At 46.0% G+C, this 27,844-nt stretch overlaps 2 protein-coding genes across 3 annotated transcripts; one reads left to right on the forward strand and one right to left on the reverse strand.

Annotated features, from left to right (window-relative positions):
- Window positions 1–1,194: 1,194 nt before the first annotated feature.
- On the reverse strand, window positions 1,195–15,688 carry LOC147216146 (TBC1 domain family member 20). 2 transcript variants are annotated; one of them, XM_086178381.1, is made up of 10 exons: window positions 15,344–15,688; window positions 14,497–14,551; window positions 13,514–13,644; window positions 13,350–13,430; window positions 12,911–13,097; window positions 12,686–12,787; window positions 9,518–9,659; window positions 7,471–7,655; window positions 6,984–7,081; window positions 1,195–4,886 (listed from the first exon to the last, which is right to left on the reverse strand). In XM_086178381.1, exons 1-10 carry the CDS (start codon window positions 15,411–15,413, stop codon window positions 4,705–4,707), a joined length of 1,233 nt encoding a protein of 410 aa, XP_086034507.1. In that variant the 5' UTR covers window positions 15,414–15,688; the 3' UTR covers window positions 1,195–4,704. The 2 variants fall into 2 exon arrangements, with proteins under 2 accessions (XP_086034507.1, XP_086034506.1); XM_086178380.1 differs by having other exon boundaries at window positions 1,195–5,009.
- Window positions 15,689–17,650: 1,962 nt separating this feature from the next.
- On the forward strand, window positions 17,651–27,461 carry dgat1a (diacylglycerol O-acyltransferase 1a). The gene is made up of 17 exons (XM_086178379.1): window positions 17,651–17,919; window positions 18,361–18,448; window positions 20,756–20,796; window positions 20,894–20,979; window positions 21,066–21,118; window positions 21,704–21,809; window positions 21,901–22,029; window positions 22,489–22,563; window positions 22,682–22,785; window positions 22,872–22,910; window positions 22,996–23,037; window positions 23,128–23,172; window positions 23,250–23,362; window positions 23,774–23,839; window positions 23,946–24,033; window positions 25,143–25,205; window positions 25,304–27,461. The coding sequence occupies exons 1-17, from the start codon at window positions 17,651–17,653 to the stop codon at window positions 25,448–25,450; spliced, it is 1,554 nt and encodes a 517-aa protein (XP_086034505.1). The 3' UTR covers window positions 25,451–27,461.
- Window positions 27,462–27,844: the final 383 nt, after the last annotated feature.

Consider the following 27,844-nt stretch of genomic DNA (forward strand, 5'->3'; position numbering starts at 1 on the left):
TCCGTCCGCACAGTGACGCTCCTCTCCTCCAGCTCATCGTCCCTCGTTCGCTCTCACCCGAAGTCTGATTTCCCCCTGGCTCTCTGTCGTCATCTCATCTCCCCGAGGGTCGGACAGACAGATGTGCCCCCCCCGCCCTACACAACACACACACACACACACACACTAACAAACACACACACACACACAAAACAATCTGACCTGATTTCTCAGAGGAGAGAGCCTGTGAAGAGACAACAGCTGTACAGTTCAGATAAACATAAACCAGGAGATGTTTTTTTAAGAAATGCACACACACACACTCGGCTTGCCAACCACAACTAGAATATTTGGTATAAATTATCATTTGTGAAATCGTACCGCGACGGGTTAAACTTTGGGTTCGATTCTGACAGGGGGAGCCTTCTGTGTGGAGTTTGCATGTTCTTCGCGTGTCTGCATGAGTTTTCTTCAGCTGGTTAATTGAGAAAATATTGTAAAAATAGCCCAGTGAGTGAGTGAGTGATTGGTTGTTTGTCTATAAATGTGGCCCTGCGATTGACTTGCGACCAGCCCAGGATGAACCCCGGCTCTCGCCCGATGATAGCTGAGATAGGCTCCAGCAGCCCCCGCCAGCCACCGTGAGTGCCGGATAAGGATTTCCATAAGAGTTTCTTTCATAAAGTAAAAATACAAATCAGCTTGGAGATTAAAAATAATACAAAAATCTGCCTTGAATTCGTTAAACGATTCCCCATATTTTTCTGTATTTGAACGTGTGTGTGTGTCGGGGGTGCTGGAGAAACATCTCCATAAAAGGCTTCATCTGAATATGGAAAAAGTCTCTGATGTGTTCACCGGTTGAGATGGTTTTACAACCATGAGAAAATATGAGTTTGAATGCCCGTAGAACCTGTACACACCAGGCTGTCCGGCCGCACGACGTGCATTCCGGAGGTCAACCCTCCGGCTTTTTATGCCGCAGTAAATCGGTGATTCAGTGCGATAATTTCCGGACTCACCGGAACTGTGTTTTTTTTTTCCAGGGGAGAGGGATGATTCAATCCAATTCAAATCACTAATACAATTGTTTTCAGAAGCCGGAGAATATTTTTACTTTTCTGAGGCTTACAAGAATGAAAATCCATTCACAAAATAGAAAACCTTCTGTCGCCAGGTTGGTTTCCGAAAAGCCGTGAAGATGAATCATCACCATGACGATCATTACTTTATTTAGCAAATACATTGAACAGATTAGTACAACAATCACATGTTCATCGTTGTGCACATTCAGAGCGAGGTCCCGAAAAGAGGCTTTTTTTTTTCCTTTTTGCTGTTGTGCGAACAACTTCTACATTCCTCCGCATCTCTTTGATGTCAGTCATTTTTTATTTCCTGCACCTGCCAGCCACCGGTGTTTGACGGAGGGGGAGGGGGTGAGAAAGGAGGAGACGGTGTCTTAAGAACGCCAAGAGCCTGGGGCGGGAATTAAATCCTCATTAAGATCCAGCACAAACGCCTTGCTCGTCCTGGGCGCGCGTGTGTGTGTGTGCGTTTAATGCTCAGATGCATACAGATAACACGCCAAAAAATAGCCTGCTGCATCTCAAATAATGTTTTAATATCGCACTTATCAGAAGTTCCAGCTCGGTTTCTGAATTTATATATTTTTTCCCCCGCTGATAAGCTAACAAATAGAAGTCGTCTAGAGTGTTAAGAATATTGCCTTCCTCTGGGAGGTATTTCTCCAAAATGGAGTCAACTGTTCATATTTACTGGCCTGCCGTGACCAAACGCCAGCGTTCAAATGACGAATAACTGAATCACTTGAAAGATATGAACGCTCAGCTCAGCGATAATTAGAAATCCTAACATTCATTAGGGCCGCCTCGCAGTGCTCCCTTATTGTAAATACAAAAATCAATAAGCAATTAAACGTGCGGCTCTTTAATAATTAGCCGCTCGCGCTGTTGCAGTTAAAGTAAATAATCAGACTGTTGACAATTTGGAAAACGGGCAACGAGAAGACCGTCGAAAGAAGCAACACAAGCGAGGTCCGCTAAGTTGGGGAAAAAAAAAAACAAAACAGTCTTTCACCGTCACGATTGGCTGATGAGACAAGAGTGTTGTCATGGATACGGGCAGTGGAGGTTACCCAGAAACAACCAGCAGGTTGAGTGTAAAGTGGTCGGCTACCTGAGCCGGAGGCCGCTGACCACGCTGCCCCCTGGGAGGGAGGGCCGGATCGCTGGCGTGACCCGCAGGCCGCTGGGGTGAAGCCTGCAAGCAGGGCTCAAACCTCCTCACCCTCAGTTTTACCTGTTAGGATTCAGAGGATTCTCCTGACTCACAGGGTTGTCCTCCTCAGAACACTGATCAATGTTTTGGAAGGGACGGCCCGCGCGGGCATACGGCGTGGAAATGATTAAAAGGCCGCGTGAAGGCCTTCCACACATCTGCACATTCCCGCTTTGAGCCAAAACTTGGAGGGGGGGGGCTTGTAGCAGCTACTGCTTGGCGACTGCTGAAAAGCCCCGGAGTGACAGCTTTGACTCACGCCGGCCCCTTTCTACCCGATATACCAGGGGCCGGTTGGAGAAAGAGCGAAAAGCGGCGACCCGGATCAACTCTCCAGCCCGACAGCCCTCCACGGCTAACTGGCAATATTATTAGTCTGACACACACACACATTCAAAAGCACAAATTTAATCAAATGCAAAATTACTGAAAGGCCCCGAGTCCAGGATTAGCCATCAGCCACTTCAAACTTCCAATATTAACCTAATTCACGGATTTGGGTGCAAACACCTGGGACGCAACGCGTGGAAACTGATGGCCACGCAACAGGACACAGAAGTATGGTTGAGAAAGTGAGTTATGGGACAAAATGTCAGATTTGACTCATGTTCTTTTCCAGAGTCATGCCGCGATCCGTGGTCGATGTAGCCCAAGCTGTGACGGCGTGAGGAAGATGCTTGGGACTGACGCGCCCATCGCCCGGACAGGGAAAGTGTGCAAGAACGGGACGGCTCCTGTTAACACATGCAGCACCGGCCACATGCTAGTAAAAGCTCATGTATATTTCAGGATAGAAGTCAACACACAGAATATATCGCTGTTTAGAAAGAACCCGCCTCGCTTTAACCCGACGTGCGTATGCACCTCGGCTGGAAGCAGCCTTCATTATTAATATTCCATTTTCAGGCTGCGAAACTGATTAACTTTACAGTCAAAAGAAAAGGGAAAAAAAAAAAAAACAACACACTTTGGTCTCAAAATATATATGTCCCCCTATCTTTTAGAGGGAATGCACACACTCTTCTTCTTCAATCCATAAATAAATAAATAAAATCACAATTTTCTCCAACTATATTTGATGAATTGGTGGAGCTCCCCCTCCTCCCCAATGTTGCAGTGAGATATATTGTAAATGCTGAGGAGGCGCATGATGCTGAGGAGAACAGACCGGGCGTAATGCAGGCCCCGTTGACGGCTGTTCGGGGCGGATGGCGGCACAAACCTGGTAAATATTTCAAGAATGTAAAAGTACTGGTGTCTTCCCCCATATTCGCTCAGCGGGCGTGGGCAAAAAGGCTGCATGAGGACTGCCCGAAAAAAAAAAAAAAGTGAAAATATTCGTAAAATACGTACTTTTGCTACCTCTGGCCAACCTGCTGCGTACTTCTGCAAACCAAGCAGTGCTTGCACGGAGTTCTGCTGTTTTGCATGCTAACTGGAGGGGGGGGGGGGGTCAGAGACAGAGGGGTTTGTGTATTAAACTATTGTGTGAATGTAACTTGCCAACACCTGGCGTGAAGCAATTAATAGCTGGCGGAGGAAAAATCTCTCCCTGCATCTCACATTTCCATGCTGCTCTCCTACTCGGTTCATATCTGGAAGCTTTCAGGCAGGAGGCACCGCTCTTAAATTATTTGTATTCCTGTGTCATTGTGCTCGCTATGGGCACTTTTGGTTCTCGTATAAGAGCTGCTGATTCGCGCTAAAAAAAAAAAATAAAAAAAAATATGCACAATACAAATGTAACGAAACCAGACAGCCCGGATGTGGAAAAATAATTGCCAGACAGGAGACACTGACGCCTGGGTAAAAAGTCGGGGAAATAACAGGTGGTTTCTACCAGAGCGGCTCCTTTTCACACTTTTTATACAAATTTAGAACCTTAAGTGGTTTTTTTTTTTCCCTTACATTATTACAACACAAAGGATTCAATGTTCACCTAACATGGTTTGGACAGAAAGTTCTGGCAGCCGAGGAGGAAATCCCAGTAAAAACAGAAAAATCAAAAATCTTGAAGCTATAAACTGGTACCTTTGGATCATATCACGGCGTATTTCCCGGAAGGAAAGTCCATAAAACCAAGAGAAACATACAGACTGGGAACATAACATGGTAGCACCAACCTGATGAAACAAGATGACATAAGAGTCTCAGATGTGTGGCGAGGTCTGGCATGCACACGTACACACATGCGCGGGCACGCGTGCACACACACACACGTCCTGAGGCCGACCACTAAGTGAACATATGTTCTTGTGGTTGAGTAGCAACAACCTGTTTGGCGGCGAGATAACCGGCCAGCTCCCGATTTACCGCTTTTCTTCTGACAGACAAGCTTCAAGTCTCTGTGTGTGTTTGTTTAGATAATGCCGGTCCCTCTGAGGAGGAGGTGGTGACCCTGCGTCCGTCTTAATGCCCACCGTCGGATCAGAACAGCTGCAACAGCACGTCGGGTCCCCAGTCCATGGCTGTCTGCGCCACAGCGAACACGGCTGCCCCCAGCGTGGCCGACAGTCCCCACACTGCCATCTTCACCATCTTGTTGCCCCTTCCCCACAGCTGGCCTCCGTCCCGGGGCAAAGCCGCTTCCCGGCCCCTGTGCTGACCGGCTACGTGCACACAACAAGGGAAAGGAGGGGGTTGGTGAGATGGGAGGAGCAGAGACAATGGAGGGCCCGGGAGGCTCCGCGGAGCTCCGAGCAGAAACCAAAGTTTCAAACCGCATTTGGTTACTGGGATGGAAAACAGGAAAAAAAAAAAAAGGGGGGTCAAAGAATGTCAAAACACCGGGAGCAGAGACAATGCGGAAGAAGAGGCATGAATTAAACTGCACCCAAGTATTTGTTGGCTACTTTCAGGGGGCAGAAACACTATGCAGGGGGAAACAAGAAAACGAAACCCTGGGTATTGCTGCACGCAACACTACAACCTGTTGGCTAACAATGCTATGCTATTCCAGCGGTGAGTAGCAGGAGTTAAACCGCAGGAGGCGGACAACGACAATAACACACGGCAGCAATAAAGCGGACTCAAGAGGACATTTTAATAAGAAGCACGGGATCAAGTGTTGTCACATTGTAAATACTTTTATCTTTTCAGGATGTTCCTGCATCATGTACTTCACTCCCTTGTGGGTGAAGCAGAAGTGAGAGGGAGCGGCGCATTAAAAAAAGACGGAGAGCTGTGTCGCTCACTGAGTTCATAAAACATAATTCCAGTGCTCTAAATCATCTTTTGAGGTCTAAATGATTAATGGGGAAAATAAATATTAAAAAACTGCCCCAAATTGTGAAGAGAGCGAGTTAACCAGCGACCGCGGAATGCCTGCAGAGCCGGACTGCGGCTCAGGATGCAGCGCCTTGGGATTTTCGCTGTAAAACAGCCCCGGAAAAGATCTGCTGCGCTGCGAAGAAGCAGCAGATGAGAGATTTAACAGAGGCGTTTTCTTTGACCTCATACCCGATTATCATCGAGACAATCGGGCAGCATTAGGGTTGCTGCTGTTCCCCTGCGCCAGATGATGGATACACAATAGACGCAAACAAGCAGAATTTGCTAGCATTAGCTATTATCTTAACACAGGATAGCGAGCCTCGTGCCAAGGAACTTTAAAACCACCTTGTTCACGTCACCAGCTTATTTACTCGCATGTCATTGGAACAAGCAATCGTAACCGATAGCATTCTACTTCGAATGCTTACGAGATGCTAACGTTAACCTCGATTTTTGACATGAACACAAGAAAATCTATTAAAATGTATGAACATGGGTATTCTTGACACTAACATAACAAATACACAATCACAATTATTAGCCGGCCTTGCAGTGGATTTGTACTCTTATCCCCCTCCTAAGTCAAGCCCTCCGGTTCCGCAGGCTTGAATTGCGTTTTTTGCACTTTAGTCACTCTGCTTTCCGTCCGGACTGTCGGCAGCTGAAACCATTAAAACATGCAAAGCACTAATTTAAATACTGCTGCCGACGCCACGTTTGCACCTGTTGTCATTTACCCAATTATTCCGAGTTAATCCCCTGCAAAGCAAATGCCGACCAAACGTGCAGTCGCTAAGAGTTTTAAACGCATGAATTTCTGCACTTCATTAACGGATGCTTGCAAATAAGGACGTCTCTTTACGAACCGGTATTCACAGTGCGCAGAGTGAAATTGGGGAGTGATGTAGCTCGGCTCGTTCCCTGTTTATGAAGTGCTTCATCTTGGATGCTATTAATTGAATTTTGATGAAACTGCGGGGACTGCCATGCATTACACCACTTGGCCCGAGGGGAAAACATATTTCTGATTGCCTGTATATTGCAGACAATGTGTCAGAAGCCGCCGATCGGATCTGCGCAAAGACCTCCGGGAATAATCCATCTCTTTGTTCTGTTCTGGCATATTTAAAAGTGCACTTGATTGGTCTGAAGAGGGTGCTACAATATTTGTTTACTTGTTATTGATTGGCCCGGTGGAGACAGTGTTTGGGGGCGATAATGTGTTTACTGGCGCCTTGTTTGGAAGGAGGAGGAAAAAAAAAAAAAAAGCAAGGAAGTTTGAATCTTTCTCACGATTTCAGACGCGGCGTTAAGCCCACCCTTCAGTTCTCAGCGATTTGAATTCCCACTTTCACCGACCCGGCGTCTGCGGCAGTGTGCCTTGTGAGAAGCCCCTCCCAACCCCACCGATCGGCACCGGTTGCTCCCCTTACCGTGTTCTTTGGCGTTCTTGGTGAGGCGCTGGAGGACAGAGTCTGGCCTCTGATGGAGGGTGGAGAGCTGAAAGGCCTTGAAGGTGCTGATAGACAGACTGGAGGGGAGGAAAGAGGAGGAGGAGAGGGTGAGTCAGTGATCAGTGGCAGCTCTGGGGTGGAAACAGCTGGAACGATACGACAACACGGGAGAGAGTTTGGAGTAGTTCCTGAGCATTTTCGGACATTGTCTTCCCAAATCAGTCAGTCAAGGGCCTGATGTCGGTGGTGTCACTTCCTTCCCCGGACAGTGACTTAAAAGCCCGACGGACACTCGCACAGAGACGGACCCAGCAGGGGAACCACACTCGGACTAAGCTGCGGGTCGATGTCTGCGACTTCCATAAATCTAGATGCGTCTTTACAGCATCCCCTTTTGGTCGCCGAGGAAATGACATCAGACGCAAACTAAATAATACCAGAATTGGTAAATCTCCTGTCGGCTCACCTCTTGCGGGACTGCAGCGCCGCCCCTTTGGCCAGGAAGGGAGGAGGGTACTGGCTGAACAGGTCCTGGGACTGGCCGATCAGAAGCTCGTACGGAAGATCCTGGGGGATGCGGGAGAGGAGATGGTGGACCATGGCCATGTCGCACTCCGTCCGCTTCACCTCCTTCTCTCTGTGCAGCACAATCTGATGAAGCAAGGAGGAACAGAGTTTTCAGGTTCCACGTTCTCTGTGCTGCACATTTGCTTAATTCTGTGCGACTGTGGAGGAGGAGGAGGAGGAGTAAGGGCTGAAACTGGCAGATGAAGAGTTACCCCCGCCGCCCCACCCATGCTGTGCAGTATGCAGCCTTGGAGGAAACATGAACTATATTTTGCTTTGTTGTTTCACACACTTCAAACAGAACTCCCCCTCTGCCAAGCCCTTGGCGTGCGCGCACACACACGCACACGCGCACACACACACACACACACACACACACACACACACACACACACACACACACACACACACACACACACACACTCAACCCTTCTATTAAATAAAGCCTCCTTACGCGGAGTTAAAAAGAACACGTGTACACATGGAAAAATGCAAATACACACAAAACCGCACAAGTTCCAGCACTAAATGAATCTGAAAATGCAAATGGGAAGCAGCAGTGGAAAAGTGCAAGCTGCTGACCAGGAAGATGCCTTTGAACATTTAAAATATTACTGGACAGGGGTGATGTACCTGACATAAGCCATGCAGCGTATGATACACATTCAAGCCAGGGCACTATTTTCTACCACAGTGAGATGGCAACGGCTTTTGCAACTGTTGTTTAGCTCTGGAACCGTGCAAACAGTAAATTTAGCTGACTGAGACAATGATTCAACAGATAAGCTAAAAATATCCCGGTACTGTGCCGCCACATGTTATACTCAGCAGACAGGGACTACTTTGCGTCAAAAGGTAATTGTGAATTGGACACAAGAAAAATTACGAGGGGTATCCTCAAAATCTCCAGCCTTTCCAAGTTGTATCACCACTCTCCTTCCTGGTCCAGTCATGACTGTAGTGGCTCAGTCAGTGGAAAGCTTTGCTTACAAGTGCTCAATCGGCGGTTTAAAACAAATAGCCCCGTGTGCCAGGGTTTTCTGAGACTGGAAACTACAGCAGGGCTGAAACGATAGTTTTGCCAACAAAGAACTGAGATTAGAAGTCAGTCATTAGAATTCAGACTGGATGGCTGAAGAAAGTAGAACTGGGGCTGTAGTTTCTGGTTTAGCTGTGGACTCGGGCCACAAAAACATCACCGACGTTAAAGCATTTGTGCTTAAACACAATGCAGGAAAACTGGTTCATGCTTTTATTTGGAGTGTATATGTGTGTGTGTGTGTGTGTGTGTGTGTAGGGGAGAGGAGCAACTCTCTGCCAACAGAGCACAATCTGACTAAATACTTGCAATTTCATTGTAAACTCTGTTTATTTTTCCGATGCATTAAAATAGGTAACAAATTTTGGTAACAAATCTTCCGCTGTGCATTTCATTGTTACTGCTTTGGCTCGCACCGTCCCCTGAATGAAATTCTAATCTCTTTGTGGGTTATTGTTCTTAAATGCTGTCTTAACGTTTTATTTTTACTGTCTGCCGGTGGCCTGTGAATCGCCTCCCTCGTCTGAAAGGCGCAATATAAATAAACTTGCCTTGTTATCTGTCTCCCTCCGTCTCCCTCAGACATCTGTCAGGTCTCCCTGTCACTCTGTTTCCTGATGTAGTCTTCATCCTCTCCGCTCTCTTTTCCTCTTTTATCGCGCCGTGCGTCCCTCCGCTCCCCCACACACACTTTCATTCTCTCATCTGTTCATTAGAGGTACCCAATTAACAAGTCCAGTGACTTCACAGTGCTGTGTGTGTGTGTGTGTGTGTGTGTGTGCGCGTGTGTGTGTGTATCAATGCGCAAGAGTCCTGGATTACTGGGGGGAGGAAAAAAAAAAAAGAAAGAAAAAAAAAAAATCTCATTTGCTCTCAGTCATTTTCCTCGCCTTTGAAGCCGTCATACCGTAGCAGCGAGGTAGATGGGCATCATAGGGTGGGAGGCCAGGAAGAAATCATAGAGTCTCAGCGTGTGTTTAAACTCCAACAGGACGTGGCCGTACCATGTGATCAGCCAAGACAGCGCAAAGATGGTTCCCACCTCCGCTCTGAAAGGGGGGACAAAGAAAAAAAAAAAAAAGAAAAAAAAAGAAAACACAATGTCACGAGGTGGGTAAACACAACCAATCTGAGCGCCCCGACTGTGCAAGAAATCTCCCAACGTGTTTCAAACTGCAGCTTGCTTCTGTATCCTGTTGGATTTTTAAAGCCCACCCCCCTTTTGAACGCGGCCCGACAGCAACGAGTTAAGGGCTAACAAGATAAAACACAAAACTCAGTCACGCAATACCGACTAAACGTACCATTTAGAATCACCAAACACAAAAGACCAATTTCCTTCCTGCGCGGGAGCCAGAGATCACCTCACAAAAGAATTACAACTTTCTTGACAGCAATAATCCATCACCCGGGACAAAGTCTCTGCTGGCTGTTTTTTTTTTTTTTTTTTTAAATGCACGATATGAGTTGGAACAAAAGGCCGGGTGGAAAAAAAGTTGGTAGGTCCTTTCGGAAAATAACGACCCATTCTGGAGTGCGGTGTGCAAAACCAAAGAGGATTGGGGAAAAAAAAAAAAAGGTGAAGTTTCAAGCCTGATGGATGAAATATTAATGTAATATTCAATCAAACCCCGCAGCCAAATACAGACTGATGTGAGAGCTGGAAATAAGAGGGGAAAAAAAAGAAAGGGGGGTGGAATCACAATATTCAGAAACCTGTTTTTAAAATAAGTACATAACCAGAGACACAGATATAGCTCTCCCTGCTTGGTGTCTCATTGTATATTTAATGAAACGAAAAGTTGTATCTAAATCTTACATAGCAATTTTACGGCAATTTTGCCATTATCTTGTAGCTATTTCATCATGTCCTGCTCATTTTCATGTCATTTATGATAATTTCTTCCTGTTTTTAAAAGTCACTTACAGCCAGGTTTATTGGCAGCGATGATTTCTGAAAAAAACGTAAATTCCAAAATAAAAAAGAAAATGTCGTGAAAAGCAACGAATCTCCCCTGCCCCGAGTGTTTGATAATCCAAATTTAAAACCATTTCAGAAAGACACATTCAACATATGGGCTGGCCCACCCGGACGCACACACCTAATTAAAATTTCAAGTGGGAAGGGGTCAGTCATCTAAAATGTAAAACCAGCTGTGACAAGAAACCAGCCAGGTCACATGATTCCCCAGCTGAGGCGGGTTTCCCTGCAGGTGAGCATCTTGACAGCCCAGTTAACACACACACACACACGCACGCACACACACGTACACAGGGCCCCAAAGCCAAAAGTGGACGAGCCATTTAACAAAGTGGGTAAACATGCTAAGTGAGATTATCTCAGACTTGAAACACAACTGGAGGTAAATATACATTTTCTTTACCGCCATAATCTCTTTATAAACCCTTGAACAATCCCCTGATGTCTTTATCTGGAAAGTGTCGGCATAAATAGGTAGTTACTTCTGACGTTCTCAAGACACTTGGAGACTCTGAGAGGTGGCTGATAAATATTGGATAGTAACGTTTGGGGAGGGAGACAGACGAGAGCGAGGAGAAGAGGGTGGTGAACCGGGGAGAAATGCTAGAGATCAGGGGAGGCTGGGGGGGTGTGGAGGCACGAGTAACGAGTGGGTCGGAGAGATAAACAAAATTGAAAGCGAAAAATGCAGGAAAAAACAAGTGGGGGCTGGAGAGAGTAGAGAGAAGAAAGAGATAAAAAGGATGGCGAGGGGAAGAGGATGTGCACGCGTGCACACACTGAAGTAACACAGGACAGACGCTTTAAACGCATCGACGTGCTTTGATTTAAAAAAAAAAAGATCGCTGGGTGTGTCTGTTAGTATCCAAATTCTTAATGTCATGGTTTCATAATAGTACTTAAAACACCATGGATAGGAAACACCTCTGATTCATCCACTCGGCCAAATTTACTCAGGATTTACTGTTTCACTGCGGGGTCACGGGGAAAAGTCAGCCCTTTACTGCTCTCTTGTGGTTGCTTTTTGTGTTGCACTAGCAGTGGTTCTATCTGTAAGGGTACCGTATTTTCCGCACTATAAGGCGCATAGAATTATGAGGCGTACCTTCAATGAATGTCCTGTTTTAAAAGTCTTTTCATATATATATGGCGCACAACATCATTGGGCGCATAGAATAGAAACTACTGTTGTGGCTGGGGTTGCGTTCTGCATCCATAAGATGAAGCTGCGCTAAAGGGAATGTCAACAAAACAGTCAAATAAGTCAGTCAGTCAGTCAAACTTCATTAATAGAATACAAACCAACGTCCTGCCGACTACGTTCACTCCCAAAACAAGTTGATGCATTCACAATACGGTACCACAGGTACCGGTAGCTCTTACCGGTTTTTGCGGCGCCTTCGTTGAAAACAATGTTTTTCCAACTCCATTTGTCACAGTTTGAAGCGTTTCATAAAACGAAAGCACCAGAAGGACCGCCTCAAAATTCATTGATGTTGATGTTGCTAGCTAGCGCTGTTGCGTTCATTGGAATAGTGACGGTAGAGACGCTTCTACTTGCCGCTCTCTGTTCAACAACCCACTGTTCCAGTTTGTCTTCCAACTGAGGCCATCTCACTATGTTTCCTCGGAAACTCTGTTTAGACTTCTTTACTTGGTGCAGGTCATCTCATTGCTTCCTCCACGTTGGTACCATCTATTCATTAATGTTGAATTCTCTCGCTGCTGCTCTATTCCCATTTTCTACTGCCTGAGTTTGAACTCTGCGTCGAAAGCTTGTTTCTTGAAAGGTGCCATTTTGGGGTCTTTATACACACACAAGTGTGGGACTAGAATTCCCCTTTACCCTTTTTGCCGCTGCTACTTTGGCGATGCCCCCCTGACAACGGGGGTCATAATTAAACAATACTGATCCATATATTAGGCGCATCGGATTATAAGGCGCACGGTCAGTTTTTGAGAAAATTATAGGCTTTTAGGTGCGCCTTATAGTAAGGAAAATACGATACTCACAGGCAATAAACCTTGAATATGAAGTAAATTCAAGTGAAATATTATGTTGTCACTCTGGTGAAGGACAGCGTCGGCTGGTACCTGGTCATGAAATCATGGAGCTCTTTGTCAACTTGTTCCAGCAAAGGCATCAGGTAGTTGAGAATATGCTTCGTGCTGTCCATGGTCGGATCCATAAAATCCCTGGAGAAATAAAATGCCAGAAATATGCCATGCATTATGACGTGAGTCAACAGGATCCAATTTGATTCATTTTAACGTGTTGAAATGAATTAATTTAACAGAGTAGGGGCATAAATCCGTCACCTGAGGTGATATTTGGACAAAGTATCCAGCATGGCAATGGCCATCCGCTCGCCGACAACCAGCAGCAGAGTGACGGCCACGTCGTGGTATCCCTGGTAGTAGTGCAGCTGAGGGTTGCGTTTCAAGACCTCCAGTATGATATCGATCAGCTGCTCCTGAAGAACGGCCCGCTCTGTGGCCGCCATGCCTGAGAGAAGACAGGACATTTTGAAGAACTGGCGGCGTCAGATTTATTGTAGTGTGTCAAAATAAAAAGGTTTGACCTGAGCACAATAGACTGTTTCATTGGCAGCAACAAGCGAGCTCCAGCAATTCAGCTCAAAATTTATTGAGTGGAAGGCAAAGGGAAACAAAACAACTGACACCCTGTTGACAATTAGGATTTGTTTTCTCCTTGAGACGCTTCAGATTTGTTCATAAAGTTCATGCAGAAACACACCTTTGGGGAACCGCTTCATGGACCTCCTGACATCCAGGAGGACCTGGTTGTAGTCCTTGTGGTTCTTGCGAACATCTCGGCCTGCGACAGAGGAAGGTCGCCATCAGTGCAGGTCAGTTAGGTCATCATCGGGTCTGTCGGCGCTGATGGGTTCAAATACTGACCGGGCTTATAAGGCAGATCATACACGTTGATGTTCAGGAGTTTGGGCCAGACCTTCCTCCTCAGCTCGTTCGTCAGCAGGCCTCCCTGACTGGCTGCCGCCCAGCGAAGGGTCTGGATGTCCACAGGGTCGCTGTCCATGCAGAATTCAACAGTCCACCATTCAGTGTACACAGCAGTAACCCAAACGCTTTTCTCAACAGTCAAAATAAAAAAATACTTAAAACGGTTTAAATCGACAATTTTTTTTCTTAGATGTAAAGAAGCCGTGTGTTTAAATCACTTGAAGCCAATATGCAAACCAATGCTTCAAATAAGGATGTTGCTAAGCCCCCCAAAAATACTCTAAGATATTCTCGTGCAGTAAAATCCATGACAGGAATAAATTGAAACTTGCAAACATCACTCCTTAATATTGTGGAAAATCTGATCACCGCCAAAGTGTTTTCTCTTCGTTTCAGCCCAAACCCTGACGATGCCTCTCCTTGTAAATGAGATGTTTCCACATCTCCGACTTCATAGAGAAGTCTGCCGGCTGCTCTCCTGGCATCATGTGTTCGCCTAAGAAAATATAATTCCCTCTCCAGTACCCTGCGGCAATTACCAGCTAATTACACATTCCTCCCGACACCAGACTCCTGATCCTCGGCATGTTATGTGTGAAATTAGCTAAATAAGGGGTGACGGATGCTCACGGGTCTAAGGATGAATGCAAGTCATCTAATTGTGGAGAGGTTGGATAAGCGTCGGGAGGAGGAATTCCCACCCGGGAAATCCAAATGCCGTGGCCTTTTGCTCTGAGGCTAATGGAGAAATAGTGTGCTTTTTGCAAATTGCTCAAATGATTTTCAACAGGAGCCGGCAGATTAAAAATAAATACATAAATTCAGTGAGTGAAAAGCACAGTCTGTTGAAAAGGGAGCCGGTGCGCTCTGAGCGATGGCGTTCAACGCTTTAAATAACGAAAAGAGTGGGCGATAAAAACCTGTTTAAGGCCTGGTGGATCTCAGCCAGCTTCTGCTTCCTCCCGCAGCTCCGCTCTGCGAGGAAACAAGAGACAAGCCGATGAGAGGACAGAAAAGCATATAAGGGACGGTTACTGGGGAAATTACGTGGAATGTGAGATGAGGAATGGGGAAAATGTTAAATCGCTTCAAGGATACAGCCTTTTTCCACAATCCTCTTAGCTGGAAACATCTGTTTTTGGTTCAATCATAACTCTAAAAATGGTTTACATGTTTGTTTGTTTTTTTTTTTTGTTGTTCTCCACACATAGACGCCCACATTCTGCAGAATGGAGAGCAGTGTGCAAGTTATTTTACTTGAAACACAACTCCTTGTGTCAAGAATCGATGATGAGTTCATAAAAGTAACAGAAAAAGTGAAGGTGAAAATGCATCTCATGTTGCACGACCTCTATCATCCACCATCTGTTAGTGTCCGTGGGACGCGGAGCGGCTGCCACGCAGGCAACCCCGTGGAAAACACTCAAGCTGACTTCAAGATTCTGTGTGTGTGTGTCATGAGCCAGTGTGTGTGTGTCATTAGCCAAGGAAGAATGGGGGAGAGAAACAACGCAATTAGCGGACCAGCTGCGTGAAAAGAAAAAGACCGCTGGTTTTAACAAATATCATTTCGGTGAGACGTCAGTCTGGCGTGCGTCCGAGGTGTAATTTCCATTGAAAAAAAAGTATCATTGTAAGTGTTTAAATACAATTCGTCAAGTATGTTTCTATTTTAGCTTTATTTTAATTTTATCTCCGTGACAGTGGACGCCTCCGGCCGTGGTACCCGAAGTTACACCTAAGCTAGCTTACGGTTGTCGGACTCACCTCTCGCCGCCGAACCGTTCAGATTCGCCGCAACAACCGGGTTCGGTTTCTTCCTCTTGAGCCTCTTCATCCCTCCTTCGACAACCGGCCGTCAAACAACACGCTTTCCGTCCCGCCCGGCGGAGCAGAGAGGGGGACGCGTCCCAGAGTTCATCCCCCCTCGTATCTGCAGCAACGCCGACTCGCCGCTTTTCTTCTTCGGCTTCTATTTTTTGGCGACTAGGTGTCGTTGGCGCCATCTACCGGCAGGTTGTGGTATTGCAGCCACGGACGGTGACGGTTTTAAAACAATATAAGACAGGATAAACTTTATTGATCACCAAAGGATAAATGCTTTTGTCACTGCAGCGTAACAATTATAATGTCAAAAAATAAAGAAGTAAAATAAATATAAAAAAAGAGACAGAAGACAGATGAAAGCAAGACATTCACAAATAAATAGACAGCAGGGAGACCAGCGACAGAGACATCACGAGGGTGAAAGATACACAACCAGAACTAAATGACAATATAAATAAATAGAGGGACAATAGCAATTTTCTGTCTTGTCCGAAGAATGGTGCAATGTTTATCTCCCCTTGGAGCAAATGCAAACCCACCCCAGCTATTTTACTGACCCTGTTAATATTATTGGTACTAAAATCGCTTGACCTGTTTAAAAATTATTTTTCAATAAGCCAGAAGTCAACTTTATTCTCAATACTGCCATACATTCACACATGCAGAGCATTGAAATAGAGTAACTCTAAGACCCACAGTGCAAAAGTATAAAAAAGTATAACATGATTTGTCACAGAGAGCAGCAAACAATGCCAAATTATGCTGAGGCAGCTATGGTTAGGTTCGATTGTTAAAGTGACAGGAGTGCTAAGGCGCAGTTGCAAGAAAATAAGAAAGAAAAGTAACAGCAGTATAAAAGTGCAGTCGCATCAATAGTTTTACAGTGCATTTTTTCATTTAAGTGAATGAGTAAGTGAGTCCATGAAAAAGTTCTTATGGCAGGTGCTTGACGACAGTCCAATGTGTGTGTATTTTAAAAAAAAAAAACACTTCCATTCACAGAGTCACTGAGGAGTCAATAAAAATGACATTTTCTGTCCTGCAGTACAGAAAAACACAGTTCACATATAAAAATGTGCAAACAATTTTATCGGGCTCAGAGAAAAGCGACCCCCCTTTGATAAGTTATCTTGCCAAACATGTTTCTAATCAATCTATCATCTCTGCGGCTGTGGGCATGTTCATCTTGGGACACATAAACAGTGGGTGGGGTCTTGGCAACCTTGTCTGTTCATTTTTTAGCACAATGACTTTGATGGCTGCAAGTGTTCATCATGTGGCCTCTATCTGTCTACCTAATTACATTTTTATAACCATAAGAGGTTTATGTAATGATTTTTGCACCACAATTAGCATGCTAATGCCTCGGGCAGTGTGTGTGTGTTTGCTATCGAAGGTGAATGAATACTGTGCTTGTAATGTTTTTGGCAATGGCTCCCCAATGTATAGGAATTTTAATTCACTTCACTCTTTATTTTTCTTAAACCTGATCGATAGCTCCGACTTGAGTCCTCTATCTATGCAAGAATGTTGTTGAAGCCTTTCCAAAAAAAATCATTAGCTGGCAGACGTGAGCGGGCATTTCCAGCCTGGAAGCAAAAAATAAAATAAAATAAATAAGGCTTGGTCGATGCAACCCATTGCAAGAATAACGTCTTGACGTCACAGAGTCGTTTCACGACAAGAATTCGTAAGGATCAAAGACATTTGAGAAAATTCTATGAACATTATTTTTCCCTGAGCAGGAATGAAAATCAATTTTGAAATCTTTCCAGATTTAAAAAAAAAAAAAAAGATTAGTTGGAAGACGTGTGGACTTTTCCTGCCTGGACGGAGAACAGTAATAAGTTAATAAATAAATTTAAATAATGCAACCCGCCACAAGAAGAAAGTCTCAACTGAATTGAAGACATGTTTTGAAAAATAAATCAACATTATTTTTCCCCTGTTTACGGTCAGTGACGTCACGGCCCGGAAGGCTAATGCTAATGGTTCGAACCCGGAAGTGTCGGACCTCAGTCCGGATCGGGGGATTTCGGCCGGGGAACGCCAACCTGGCAACCCGGTCGCCAACTGCACCTTGAACCGAAGCGGCGCGATGATACCCACGCCTTCCACGGTTATCAGGCGTGGGGGGGACGTCGTTCCCCGGGAGCTTCTCTTCACTGACGAGGTCGGTCCGACCGACGGGGTGCGGGGCTGGGGGCCCCCGGGGAAGGGGGGATTTTACGGAGAGAAGCCGCAGAGATGAGCGACCGTGCGGAGGCGAGAGGGCCGGCAGCCCGCCAGAGGAGGACCACCATCTCCGGCGGAGGAGCCGCCGCCGTCCGGCAGGTGAACGGAGGCAGGGGGAACGGAGGCCGGGAGAAACCGTCGCTCCGCGGAGGCAAGCAGGGGACCGGGGAAGAGGCTGCCGGACACGCCGGGAAGAACGGCAGCGTGACCGGGCGGCAGCGACCGCGGGGCGGCCCCGGGACGCAGGCGAGTGCGGCGGAAGACGTCACCGACGGACTCAGGTACCACCGACGACCGGTCGGCTTTATGGAAACCGGGATACACTTTATCATCTATTTAAGATAAATAAATACAAATACATTAAAACAGAATTTTGAAATGATCACAATCACATTTTCTTTCATTTTTTTTTGTTATTAGTATTTTTTTCATCCAGACGTGTATATTTCTCAACATGCGTGAACACCATTGCATTGCGTGGGTTGATCACGTATTTTCCCATGAGTAAGTTCTCAGTCAGCCTTTCCCCTGAAAGGAAATACAAACATTAAAAAAAATGACACACCAGCACACACCCCTCCGCAACCACTATTATTTTACTGTACTTTCATTTCACCGTGATTTATTTCAAAAGGTCCAGGAAGTGTTTTAATCCTTGGCGTGGTAACCCGTGATTCAAGAAGGTCAGATGAGGAGAGAAATCTGTTTTGTTTTTTTTGCAGCTGCCACGTCCTGCAGGAGTCCCTGCTCAGCTCCGCCAGCGGTTACAGCAACTACCGAGGAATCCTCAACTGGTGCGTGGTCATGCTGGTGAGTTTAGGAACACATATTTTGTAGCTTCAGGCCAGAAAAAGCCAGTCCCTGCATCCACCAATTTAAATCCATCATTACAAATTGAACATTTCCACAAAGTGAACGCGCTCGGGGTGCGGCATCACAGCGGCCCCGTGGTTAGTGCTTCCGCCTCATAGCAATGAGGTCCCTGGTTCGACAGGAAGTTGATGTGGAGTTCGCATGTTCTGCGGTTTCCTCCCGCTAACCAAAAACATGCAGAAGATTCATTAACAGCCCTAAATAGTCCAGTGTGTTGATGTGCATGAGAGGGTGATATGTGACTTGTATGCCTGCCAACTTGTCTGAAGACACCCCTCATGCCAAAGATACTGGGTTAACAGCAATAGTCCTGATCATTTTTAAAACCTGAGCACTGTGTGCAGGTATTTCTCTCTGCTCATGAACACCCAAACCCCCTTTGCACCCGGGGGGGGGGGGGGAGGTCTCAGCAAAGGGATTAAACACTTCCGCTCAGACCACTGGCGCTGTTTGGTGTGTATTTGTGTGTTTATGAATCAGCCTAATTTAGCAGTTCTGTAATAGGATTAATGTTAATCTCTGAAAAGTTGATGTGGCGCCGAGGTCCACGGCCATGACCGCGGCCGCAGCCATCTTGAGGGAACATTCGGGATTAAGCCTTTAGTTAAGTGGAACGTCGGGAACCGTGTGTGTGCTTGCGTATTGACAGCACGCCATGTAGCTTCTTTCTAAAAATCTAGGAAAGACTTAAATTCCTCTAATCCCATGCACATTACCGGAGATGTTGTTTTCTTTTTCAAACTTTATCTTTGTCCTGTGGTTGGTCGGGATCGGAGAGGTTCCTCGAACAGACTGACGCCCGCCGGTCATTGTAGGAAAATACCTCATCTAAATCTTAGAGGGTAAAACAAAACTATCTCTTTTCTCGACCTTCGCCCGGTGACCTTTCGCTGTCCTTTCGCTGTTGATGCCACCAGAGCATTCGGACCTCGGGGCCCTCGGGTCGAAGGCCGAGTTTTCGCATAAGATCATGTTAGTTCAGTTTATAATTGGTCGAGCCGGAGGACTCACCGGTAGAAAATGTCAGAAATCACCCACGCTAAAGCTCCCAATGAGCAGGAGGCTTGACATTTTGTCATGACTGGTTCTTTTTGCGAGCCAGCAGCTGGCAGGAAAGACACTCGGCTTGGCGTCGTCAGCGTTTCCGGACATTTATTTTTTCCTAAAATGTCCAAACTGAGCTGTTTCAATTACTGTGAGTTATCACCATAGGATCCCACGCACCCTTTTTCTTGGCGGGGCTCGTCTGTTAAAGTATTTCGATAAAGATCGACGGTCGGCGTGAGGCGCGCTGTCGGAAGCCGTCAGAACCGGACTATTCCGGTTGTCGGTCTTGACCAGAAGCCTATGCGTGTTCACTAATCTTGGCCAGCCGTAATTGGACGAGACTCCTCTGTGACCAAATCACTGCGTTTCACTGAAGTTATGCAGCAAAAGATGAGGTCAAACACAAAGTTTTGGCCTTGAGCAATTTCCCGGCCGCTCTGTACACATAAGAAACTTTCTTTCCCTGACAAACATTTCAAAACTCCCCTTCGGCGGCCGTCCTCCCTTCTCCGCTCTAGAGGTCACGGAAAGCAAAGGTCAGCGGTGATTTCAGACCCGGCGGCGGCGCTGCGTCAGCAGAGACCCTCCTCCTATCCTTATCCGAACCGCTCCAGAGATCTCATTCGTTGGATATCGCCCTGGAATGTTGTGTTATCGAACAGATCCGTTCCTCCGTATCGATTCTGCAGCGACTTTTATTGCCGTCATCCTTTATCTATGGTGATAAAGCCGGACTTGGACCTTTTAGATACACAATATAACAATAAATTTGCTGTGAGTGAAACTTTTTAAATGTGTAAAAATCAACTAAAGGTAACAAGAAATTCGGCGTTGTACCTGGAGCGGATAGGCGCAAGAAAAGATCTTATTTTTCCGAAAGTGGAAAAACTAATCATATTTAATTCATCATCTTCTTATTTTTTTGAACAGACATTCACTGCTTTCTCTTCTCCAAATTAGAAAGGAAAAAAATGTCTTGCTCCTTGATGTTATTTTTTTTCCTCTTTTAAATTGCTGTCATAAAAAAAAAGGATGAAAAATGGTAGTTTGTCACTTTTCTCAGTCATTATAACCCAAAGAAATGGCCAGATGTGGAGTTTGTCCCCAAAATACCTGCACTTTGGAGATGCCTCTTGTTCGCCACCGGGGGGCGCTGTCGAGGCTGCTCACTGTCTTTCACCTGTCCGCCCGTTCCAGGTGCTGAGCAACGCACGTCTCTTCTTGGAGAACATCATCAAGTAAGCTTGCGCTGCAGAGAAAACCCAAATTCACATTGAGTCAACCCAAAATCAACTTCTAACACGGCGTTTTTAAAACATTTCTCCTCCCTCGAAGGTACGGAATCTTGGTGGACCCTATCCAGGTGGTCTCGCTCTTCCTGAAGGACCCCTACAGTTGGCCCGCCGCTTGTCTCATCATTGGTAGGAAGCATTGATTAATCTTACATGTCTCACAAATGTGAAGTGAAGGACCGATCGATTAGTCATTAATCTTTGCTGTTTTTCAGCCTCTAACGTCTTCGTCCTTGCGGCCTTGTACACGGAAAGGCGTCTGGCCGTGGTGAGTCCCCATAAACGCACATCCGGACATGGAGCGCAAAGCCGATCAGAAAGTGTCCGAAAAAATGGACACATTTCGCAACGTTAGAATCCATGGAGTCAATGAATTCGGTTTCATCATTTAACCCCCAGAGAGAGTGCGGGATTGTGTTGGGTTTCAGTCAGCGCTGACCTTTCACCCTTATCACATTTCTCATTCTAGATTAGCCCATTTATTAGGTACACCTAGGTGAGCCGTACTGGTTTTACTAAAAAGGTGTCCTATGTTGTTTTTTTTTTTTTTTTAATCCTGCTTAAAAGCTCACACTCAGCCACGGCAAAGCAAAGATCAGACCGCTTTTGCGGAGGTTTCGTACCAACCTAGGAGGAATATGCTAATTTTAACCGCAGCTCCTGGTGTATTCCCTGGCGGACCGGTTTGCACCAGTTCACATGACGGGGATGGATGTAATGCAGGAGAGTTTTGTCACCCACTTTAAAAATATCCCGCTTTCACAACCGTTAATGAAGGATTTGCCCTCGCTGGTGTTTCCCCAGACTTCTCCTAAAACTGGGTGAAACCTGACAACTTCTCTATTCTTTCCAGGGGACCATCTCTCAAACCACCGGACTGGTTCTCCACGCTCTGAACCTTGCAGCCCTGTTGATGTTTCCCTCTGCCGCCGTGTTCACCGTCACCTCCATGACCCCCGGTAGGCAACGATCGCCGCGCTCACGTGTCCTAATGCCGCAGGAACGGCATCGCTGAGTGATCATCATACTGTATGTGTGTGTTGGTGCCAGTGGGTGGTGTCCTCTCTTTAGGGATCTACACCGTGCTGTTCCTCAAGATGTACTCTTACCAAGACACCAACAGGTGGTGTCGAGAAATCAGACAAGCCAAAGCCAAGAGACTAACACGGTCCTACTCCTGTAAGTGTGTGGAGGTCCTGCTAGATCCAGTAACAAGGGGCACAGAGACCTTGTGAGACTGAACAGGAATTTTAAAACAAATTATCTATCACGTGTATCACGATGTTCTTTCTATTCGGTCCGTCCAATCCAAGATGAAATAAAAGGAAATGTACTTGTATTGAAATCCACATAAGCTACGATATCTGCGTCTCCTTGGAGACGTCTGGGAACTGTCCAATCACAGGTCTCCGTCCCTTTGTGCATCAACCTGGGGTTATCAGTTGTTCTATGTGTCCATCTAGTAAGATGAGACAGTTGAAGGGTTTGGCTGATAGGTGGGGGGGTTGGATCTACCAGCAGCTCTCAATGTGTGTGTGTGTGTGTGTGTGTGTGTGTGTGTGTGTGTGTGTGTGTGTGTGTGTGTGTGTGTGTGTGTGTGTGTGTGTGTGTGTGTGTGTGTGTGTGTGTGTTTTTAAGGTCCATCGGTGGCCCAGTCCAACGGTTCAACAGTGCACACTCATGTCTCGTACCCAGGCAATCTGACCCACAGAGGTAACCTCGGTGTCTGCAGAGAGAACACACACATATATTTTGCGTGCGTGTCCGTGTGTGTGTGTGCGTGCGTGTCATATATTGCAAGCCCCCCCTCAATTTCATCTTTCATTTCCAGACATGTACTATTTTGTCTTTGCGCCAACTCTCTGCTACCAGCTCAACTTCCCGCGGTCGCCACGGATACGCAAGCGGTTCCTCATGAGACGGCTTTTTGAAATGGTAAACGTCCCCGCGGCGTCTGACGCCACCTGCCGTAACGGACCAGAAAGAGAGGGGTGTTTTAAAGCTTTTCTATTTTCTCTCAGGTTTTCTTTATGCAGCTGTTGGTGGGATTAATCCAGCAGGTAGGTCGAAGGTCGCCGCGGCGGAAACCGGCCCTCGCCATGATAGGCATTTCAAACTAAAGCGCCTCGTGCTCCTGCCTTTCAGTGGATGGTTCCCACCATACAGAACTCCATGAAACCATTCCAGGTGACGACAAGTTTGCACAATATTCTCAGTTATCTTCCAGAAAAAGCAGCAGAGAGCAAGAATAATGGATTTTCTTCTCGTCCGTCAAAGGAAATGGACTTATCCAGGATGGTGGAGCGCCTCCTCAAACTGGCGGTGAGTGCCGAAGACGCGCAGGAAGCGGCGGCGATCCCGGTAACTTACCCCCCCCCCCCCCCCCACGCCTCCTCCAGGTCCCCAACCACCTGATATGGCTGATCTTCTTCTACTGGTTTTTCCACTCCTCGATGAACTTTGTCGCGGAGCTGCTGCAGTTCGGAGACCGGGAGTTCTACAGGGACTGGTGGTAAGAGACCACAGAGGACATGCACACACACACACACACACACACACACATACACTGCGACACGCTATCCAAATATCAACGTCCAGCTGAGCGCCTGCCGGCGAAACACACTGGAAAATTCTCACAGGAGCCAACATTTACATCAAACTGCAGGAGACTGATAACGGCTGTCAGATTGATTCATCTGGTTATGAGGAGTACGGAGTGTTGTTACCATGGTAACAATACACAGTCACATCCAGCTGTCAGGGAGTCGCAGACGTGCACTCGGAAAGTACTTCCATCAGCCCCCCCCCCCCCCTTTTTTTTTTTTTTTTTTTTTTTTTTTTAAAAAGCCCCTTATATTTGTCAAATGAGCGAAACATGTCCTCGTCATTCAAACATCCCGTCAGAACCTTCAACCTCTTTCAGGAACTCCGAGACCGTCACGTATTTCTGGGCCAACTGGAACATCCCGGTTCACAAGTGGTGCCTGAGGTGAGAACCGCGGCCGGCCCGTGTGGGGGGGGGGGAAACCGGGAAGAGAGAATTTTAGGATTTTCTTTTTTTTTTTTGTTGTTGTTGTTTAACGTTTGTGTGGCAGGCACTTCTATAAGCCGATGATGAGGAAAGGGGTCAACAAGTTCTGGGCTCAAACCGCCGTCTTCATGGTGTCGGCCTTCTTCCACGAGGTAATCCCAGCCGCCTCCGTGTGGAAGCGGCGCTCAGGCGTTCTGCTGACGCGACAGAAGGTCTTGCACCGATTTTCCAAGGGGTCTGTCGTTAAGCGATTTAGTCGTTTAAGGAAACACCGTTTCTTCCGTTTTACCCTGCAGTATTTGCGCACATATCGTACCATTTTTACCGTGCTATTTTACCTTTCCTTTTCCTAGAACAGGGGTCAGGAACCTGTGGCTCTTCTGGTGATGCCATATGGCTCCCGGACAATTTTGAGTTGAAAAAGAAAAAAATCAGTTTGGAACTGATTTTAAAATACTTGTGATATTTCTTCATCATAATTTTAGGGTTAGATGGAGAAAGTTGTGGCGACCCCTGAAGGGAAAAGCCGAAAGAAGAGGAAGAAGAAGATTTCTTCATAATACTGTGTCATTTTAAAGTAAACAGAAATTAGTTTCGAAGATAAATTTCACGGGTCACCTGTCGGTCGGGTCGGGAACCGTCGGCTTCCGAGCACGTCTGGGTCATTGTAAAGGTGAAGAAATTAATTTTATCAAATAGCCAACTACTTTATCCGCATCAACCCTCGTAACGGAAAAGATGGCGACAAAGAAAAAAAAAGACGATGATTACCGTGCATTCCAGGCTGCGTGGACAGAGGAATTTGCATTTGGATCTGCGGTATGTCTAATATGCTATGATAAAACTGCATAGATGAAACGGTCAAATATAAAGCAGCACTTTGAGCAAATCCATGCAGCACCAGAGGTTGCATTAAAAGTAAGACGTATTTCATTTTTTGTGCGTTAAAAATACTATATGGCTCTCGATGAAATATAGGGCTTTTGTGGCTCCACCAGTCAAAAAGGTTCCCGACCCCTGTCCTAGAATGTGTGTATTTGCATGAATATTGGCCAATTCTAAGCACGGGTAAGCGCGCACAATACTTACTCACAACACTGCTGCAAGTGCATTCTGCACACATTATGATTAAGTTAGATAAATTTAATTGAGTTATCGTTAAGCAAGGAGCACCTGTAGGCAAGGTTGCTCTATTTTTCCAAGAAATGCACCAAAGATGAGCTTTCTCTTCTTAACCTGCCTGCGTTGTGTAACTGGCCAGTACCTGGTGAGCGTCCCCCTCAAGATGTTCCGGCTCTGGGCCTTCATGGGCATGATGGCTCAGGTGAGGCTCAAACATAAAGTGGGTTTTCTTGCTGCTCCGCGGTGGGAATCTGGGAATCACACATTTCGCCGTCTCTCCCGCGAACCCCCTCCTCTCAGGTTCCTCTGGCTTGGTTCGTGGGTCGCTTCCTGAACGGGAACTACGGCAACGCCGCCGTGTGGATCTCCCTCATCATCGGCCAGCCGGTGGCCGTGCTGATGTACGTCCACGACTACTACGTCATCCACTACGGGAGCAGCACCTAGGATAGCACGAACACACACACACACACACACACATAGGGCCAGGCGAGCAGGGCTGGCGTGGCGTGTCGTTCCTCATGCCTAAAGAAGAACTCGGTGACTGAGCGTACGGAAGGAGGAGCGGTTTAAAACCCGGACGTGATGTGTGACGGTTTTCATTTTCGCACAAAAGAGAAGTGGGCCGACATTTTCCAGGAAGTGGTCTTTCCCGGTGGATTTTTCACCCGACATTCCACGGCCGCCTCACGTCGGCCGCTTTAACGGAACAGCCTGTTTTTAACGTGTTTTTTTTTTAATGTCATCAGATGTTTATAAACGTATAATTACACACCCTTCTACATCTTATCCGCCAGAGGAGGATGAAGCGTGACAGTCGGTTGCGAATTTTATTTTCGGACACAAGGTGGCCGAGCCGGGACGAGGCCGCCGGCTCTGCGGTCGAGGTCATTTGCAAACAACTTTCCGTTTTGAAGCGTTTCAAGTCGTCCTTGAAGAATCCCAGAGGTTTCTAAAGTGAGAGGAGAAATTAAGGGAAACTTCTTTTACTATTTTTGCATCTTTGCGGCCACGTGGCAGGGCCCGATGCTCCCTGCTGAGCCCACTCAGCCCCGAATAGGGAGGAAACGTCAAACCCGTTACCATGGTAACCGAGGCGTCTCCCCCCTCCCCCCAACTCTGCTGCATTTAGGGTCTCACGTTTTATTTGCTGCTTTCGTTCGTCAGCAGCGTGCAGTCTTTAAATCTATAAACTTTCATGCAACCCGCCGGCCCAATAAGTATTGCACTGAACTGAAGCGCATGCTGTGAATGAAAGCAATATATATATAAAAAGATGTATTTCTATCAATATTTTAACCTGCATCGCTGTGATTGTATTATTGGATATACATATTTATCTTTATTTGCTCTGTGGTATTTAAATCATCGCTTCCATTGGGAACCTTTGATTCTGCAGAATTGTCTTCCCAAAGTTTATTTGTCAGTGGGAGTTTATTTTAACATGTCAACCTCAGCGGTAATATTGTATCAATATAATACTGAATGTCAGCAGATGATCAATAGATTTGTTTTCCCAGGCAACGGATGCCAAAAGTCCGTCCAGCGTTCCCTCCTGGTCAGTCAGACTTTGCAGAAATCTCGGATTCTATTACTTTTTTTTTCTTTTTTCCAAAAAAGATGATCAAATAGAAGTCTAAGTGCCTGCTTTTATAAAAAATGAATTACTCCACCGTTATTAAGAACTGAAACAAGGCTAAAACACTTTGTTTGCCACCCCGTGCTGCATTCAAGGACCTGATTCTCACCAGGAGGGAAGTCTCTTTTGCTTTTTTTTTATCCCCCCAAATCATGCAACCCTTTGGATCCACTTTCTTTACCCTAAGCTTTTATTTTGACTGTGAATTGTTTCAGAGGAGGGGTTCTTCTGAGCTGAAGGCAGCTGTGACGGCTTTCACGTTTGTGCCGCTCAAAAGCAAACTTTGCAGGAACACTATGTTTTCGGAGCAATTGGTGTACATACCTCCTCTGCAACTGCCAGGGACCGGCCGTCCGGGTTGATGATTCCCCAAATGAATATTTATCTTCGACGTTTTTTTCATCCAGAAGGACCGGATCCTGGGGAGAAAAAGCCCGAAACCTTGAAGGGCATCATTAACGGCCAAAGAGAAACGTAGCACTGCCCTTATTCTTTCTGGTTTTGAGACGCTGCAGATGTCGAGGACTGAAAACACTTGCAGGGCAAACCGAATGTAGGACTTCACTTCCTCAAACTGTAAAGGGGGAAAGACCCCAGGCAGCAGAATGACTGGGTTTGTGTCTAATAATAAAAGACTGCAGGTTTCTGGGTCAATTTGTCTCCTTTTTTCTGGGATGGGAGTGTTTTATCTGTCTTTTAATCGCAGAAAAAATCCAGCCTTAGCGTTGTCAGCTGTTTTGCCACCATAGAATAAGAACAACTTTATCCCGAAGGAAATTGTTGTGCCAGAGTTTCAAGTAAAACATAACAATATAAATAATAGTTGGAAATTGTATAAACAGTAAAAAAAAAAAAGGGGGAGAGAATAAGAAATACAAATAAAACTATAAAGTGTCAAAGTCAAGGCTATAAAGTTTTTAGGTCTTAAGTGCAAAGATCTGAAGATTCCCTGCAGCTGAAGGAAGAGGAATTAAAAAGTTTGATAGCACTGAATGTACCATAAATAAAGTTATAATATAACTTAAGTCAAGGAGGGCACTGATAAATCTATAAATCGGAAAAAAATCATAATTGCTTCCATTGGGATTCAATTCACCGATATATTTCAGGTTTATTTTAAAGTATATACTTAATTTTTAATGCGTTTATCGATTTGTTTCTCGATTTTGAAAGAATCGGGCAGCAGAGAGATGGCGCTTAAC

The sequence above is a fragment of the Fistularia commersonii genome, chromosome 30, assembly GCF_037954325.1.
Source record: "Fistularia commersonii isolate RoL2024-O1a breed Wild chromosome 30, RoL_Fcom_v1.0, whole genome shotgun sequence".
In the NCBI taxonomy this organism is placed as follows: Eukaryota; Metazoa; Chordata; class Actinopteri; order Syngnathiformes; family Fistulariidae; genus Fistularia; species Fistularia commersonii.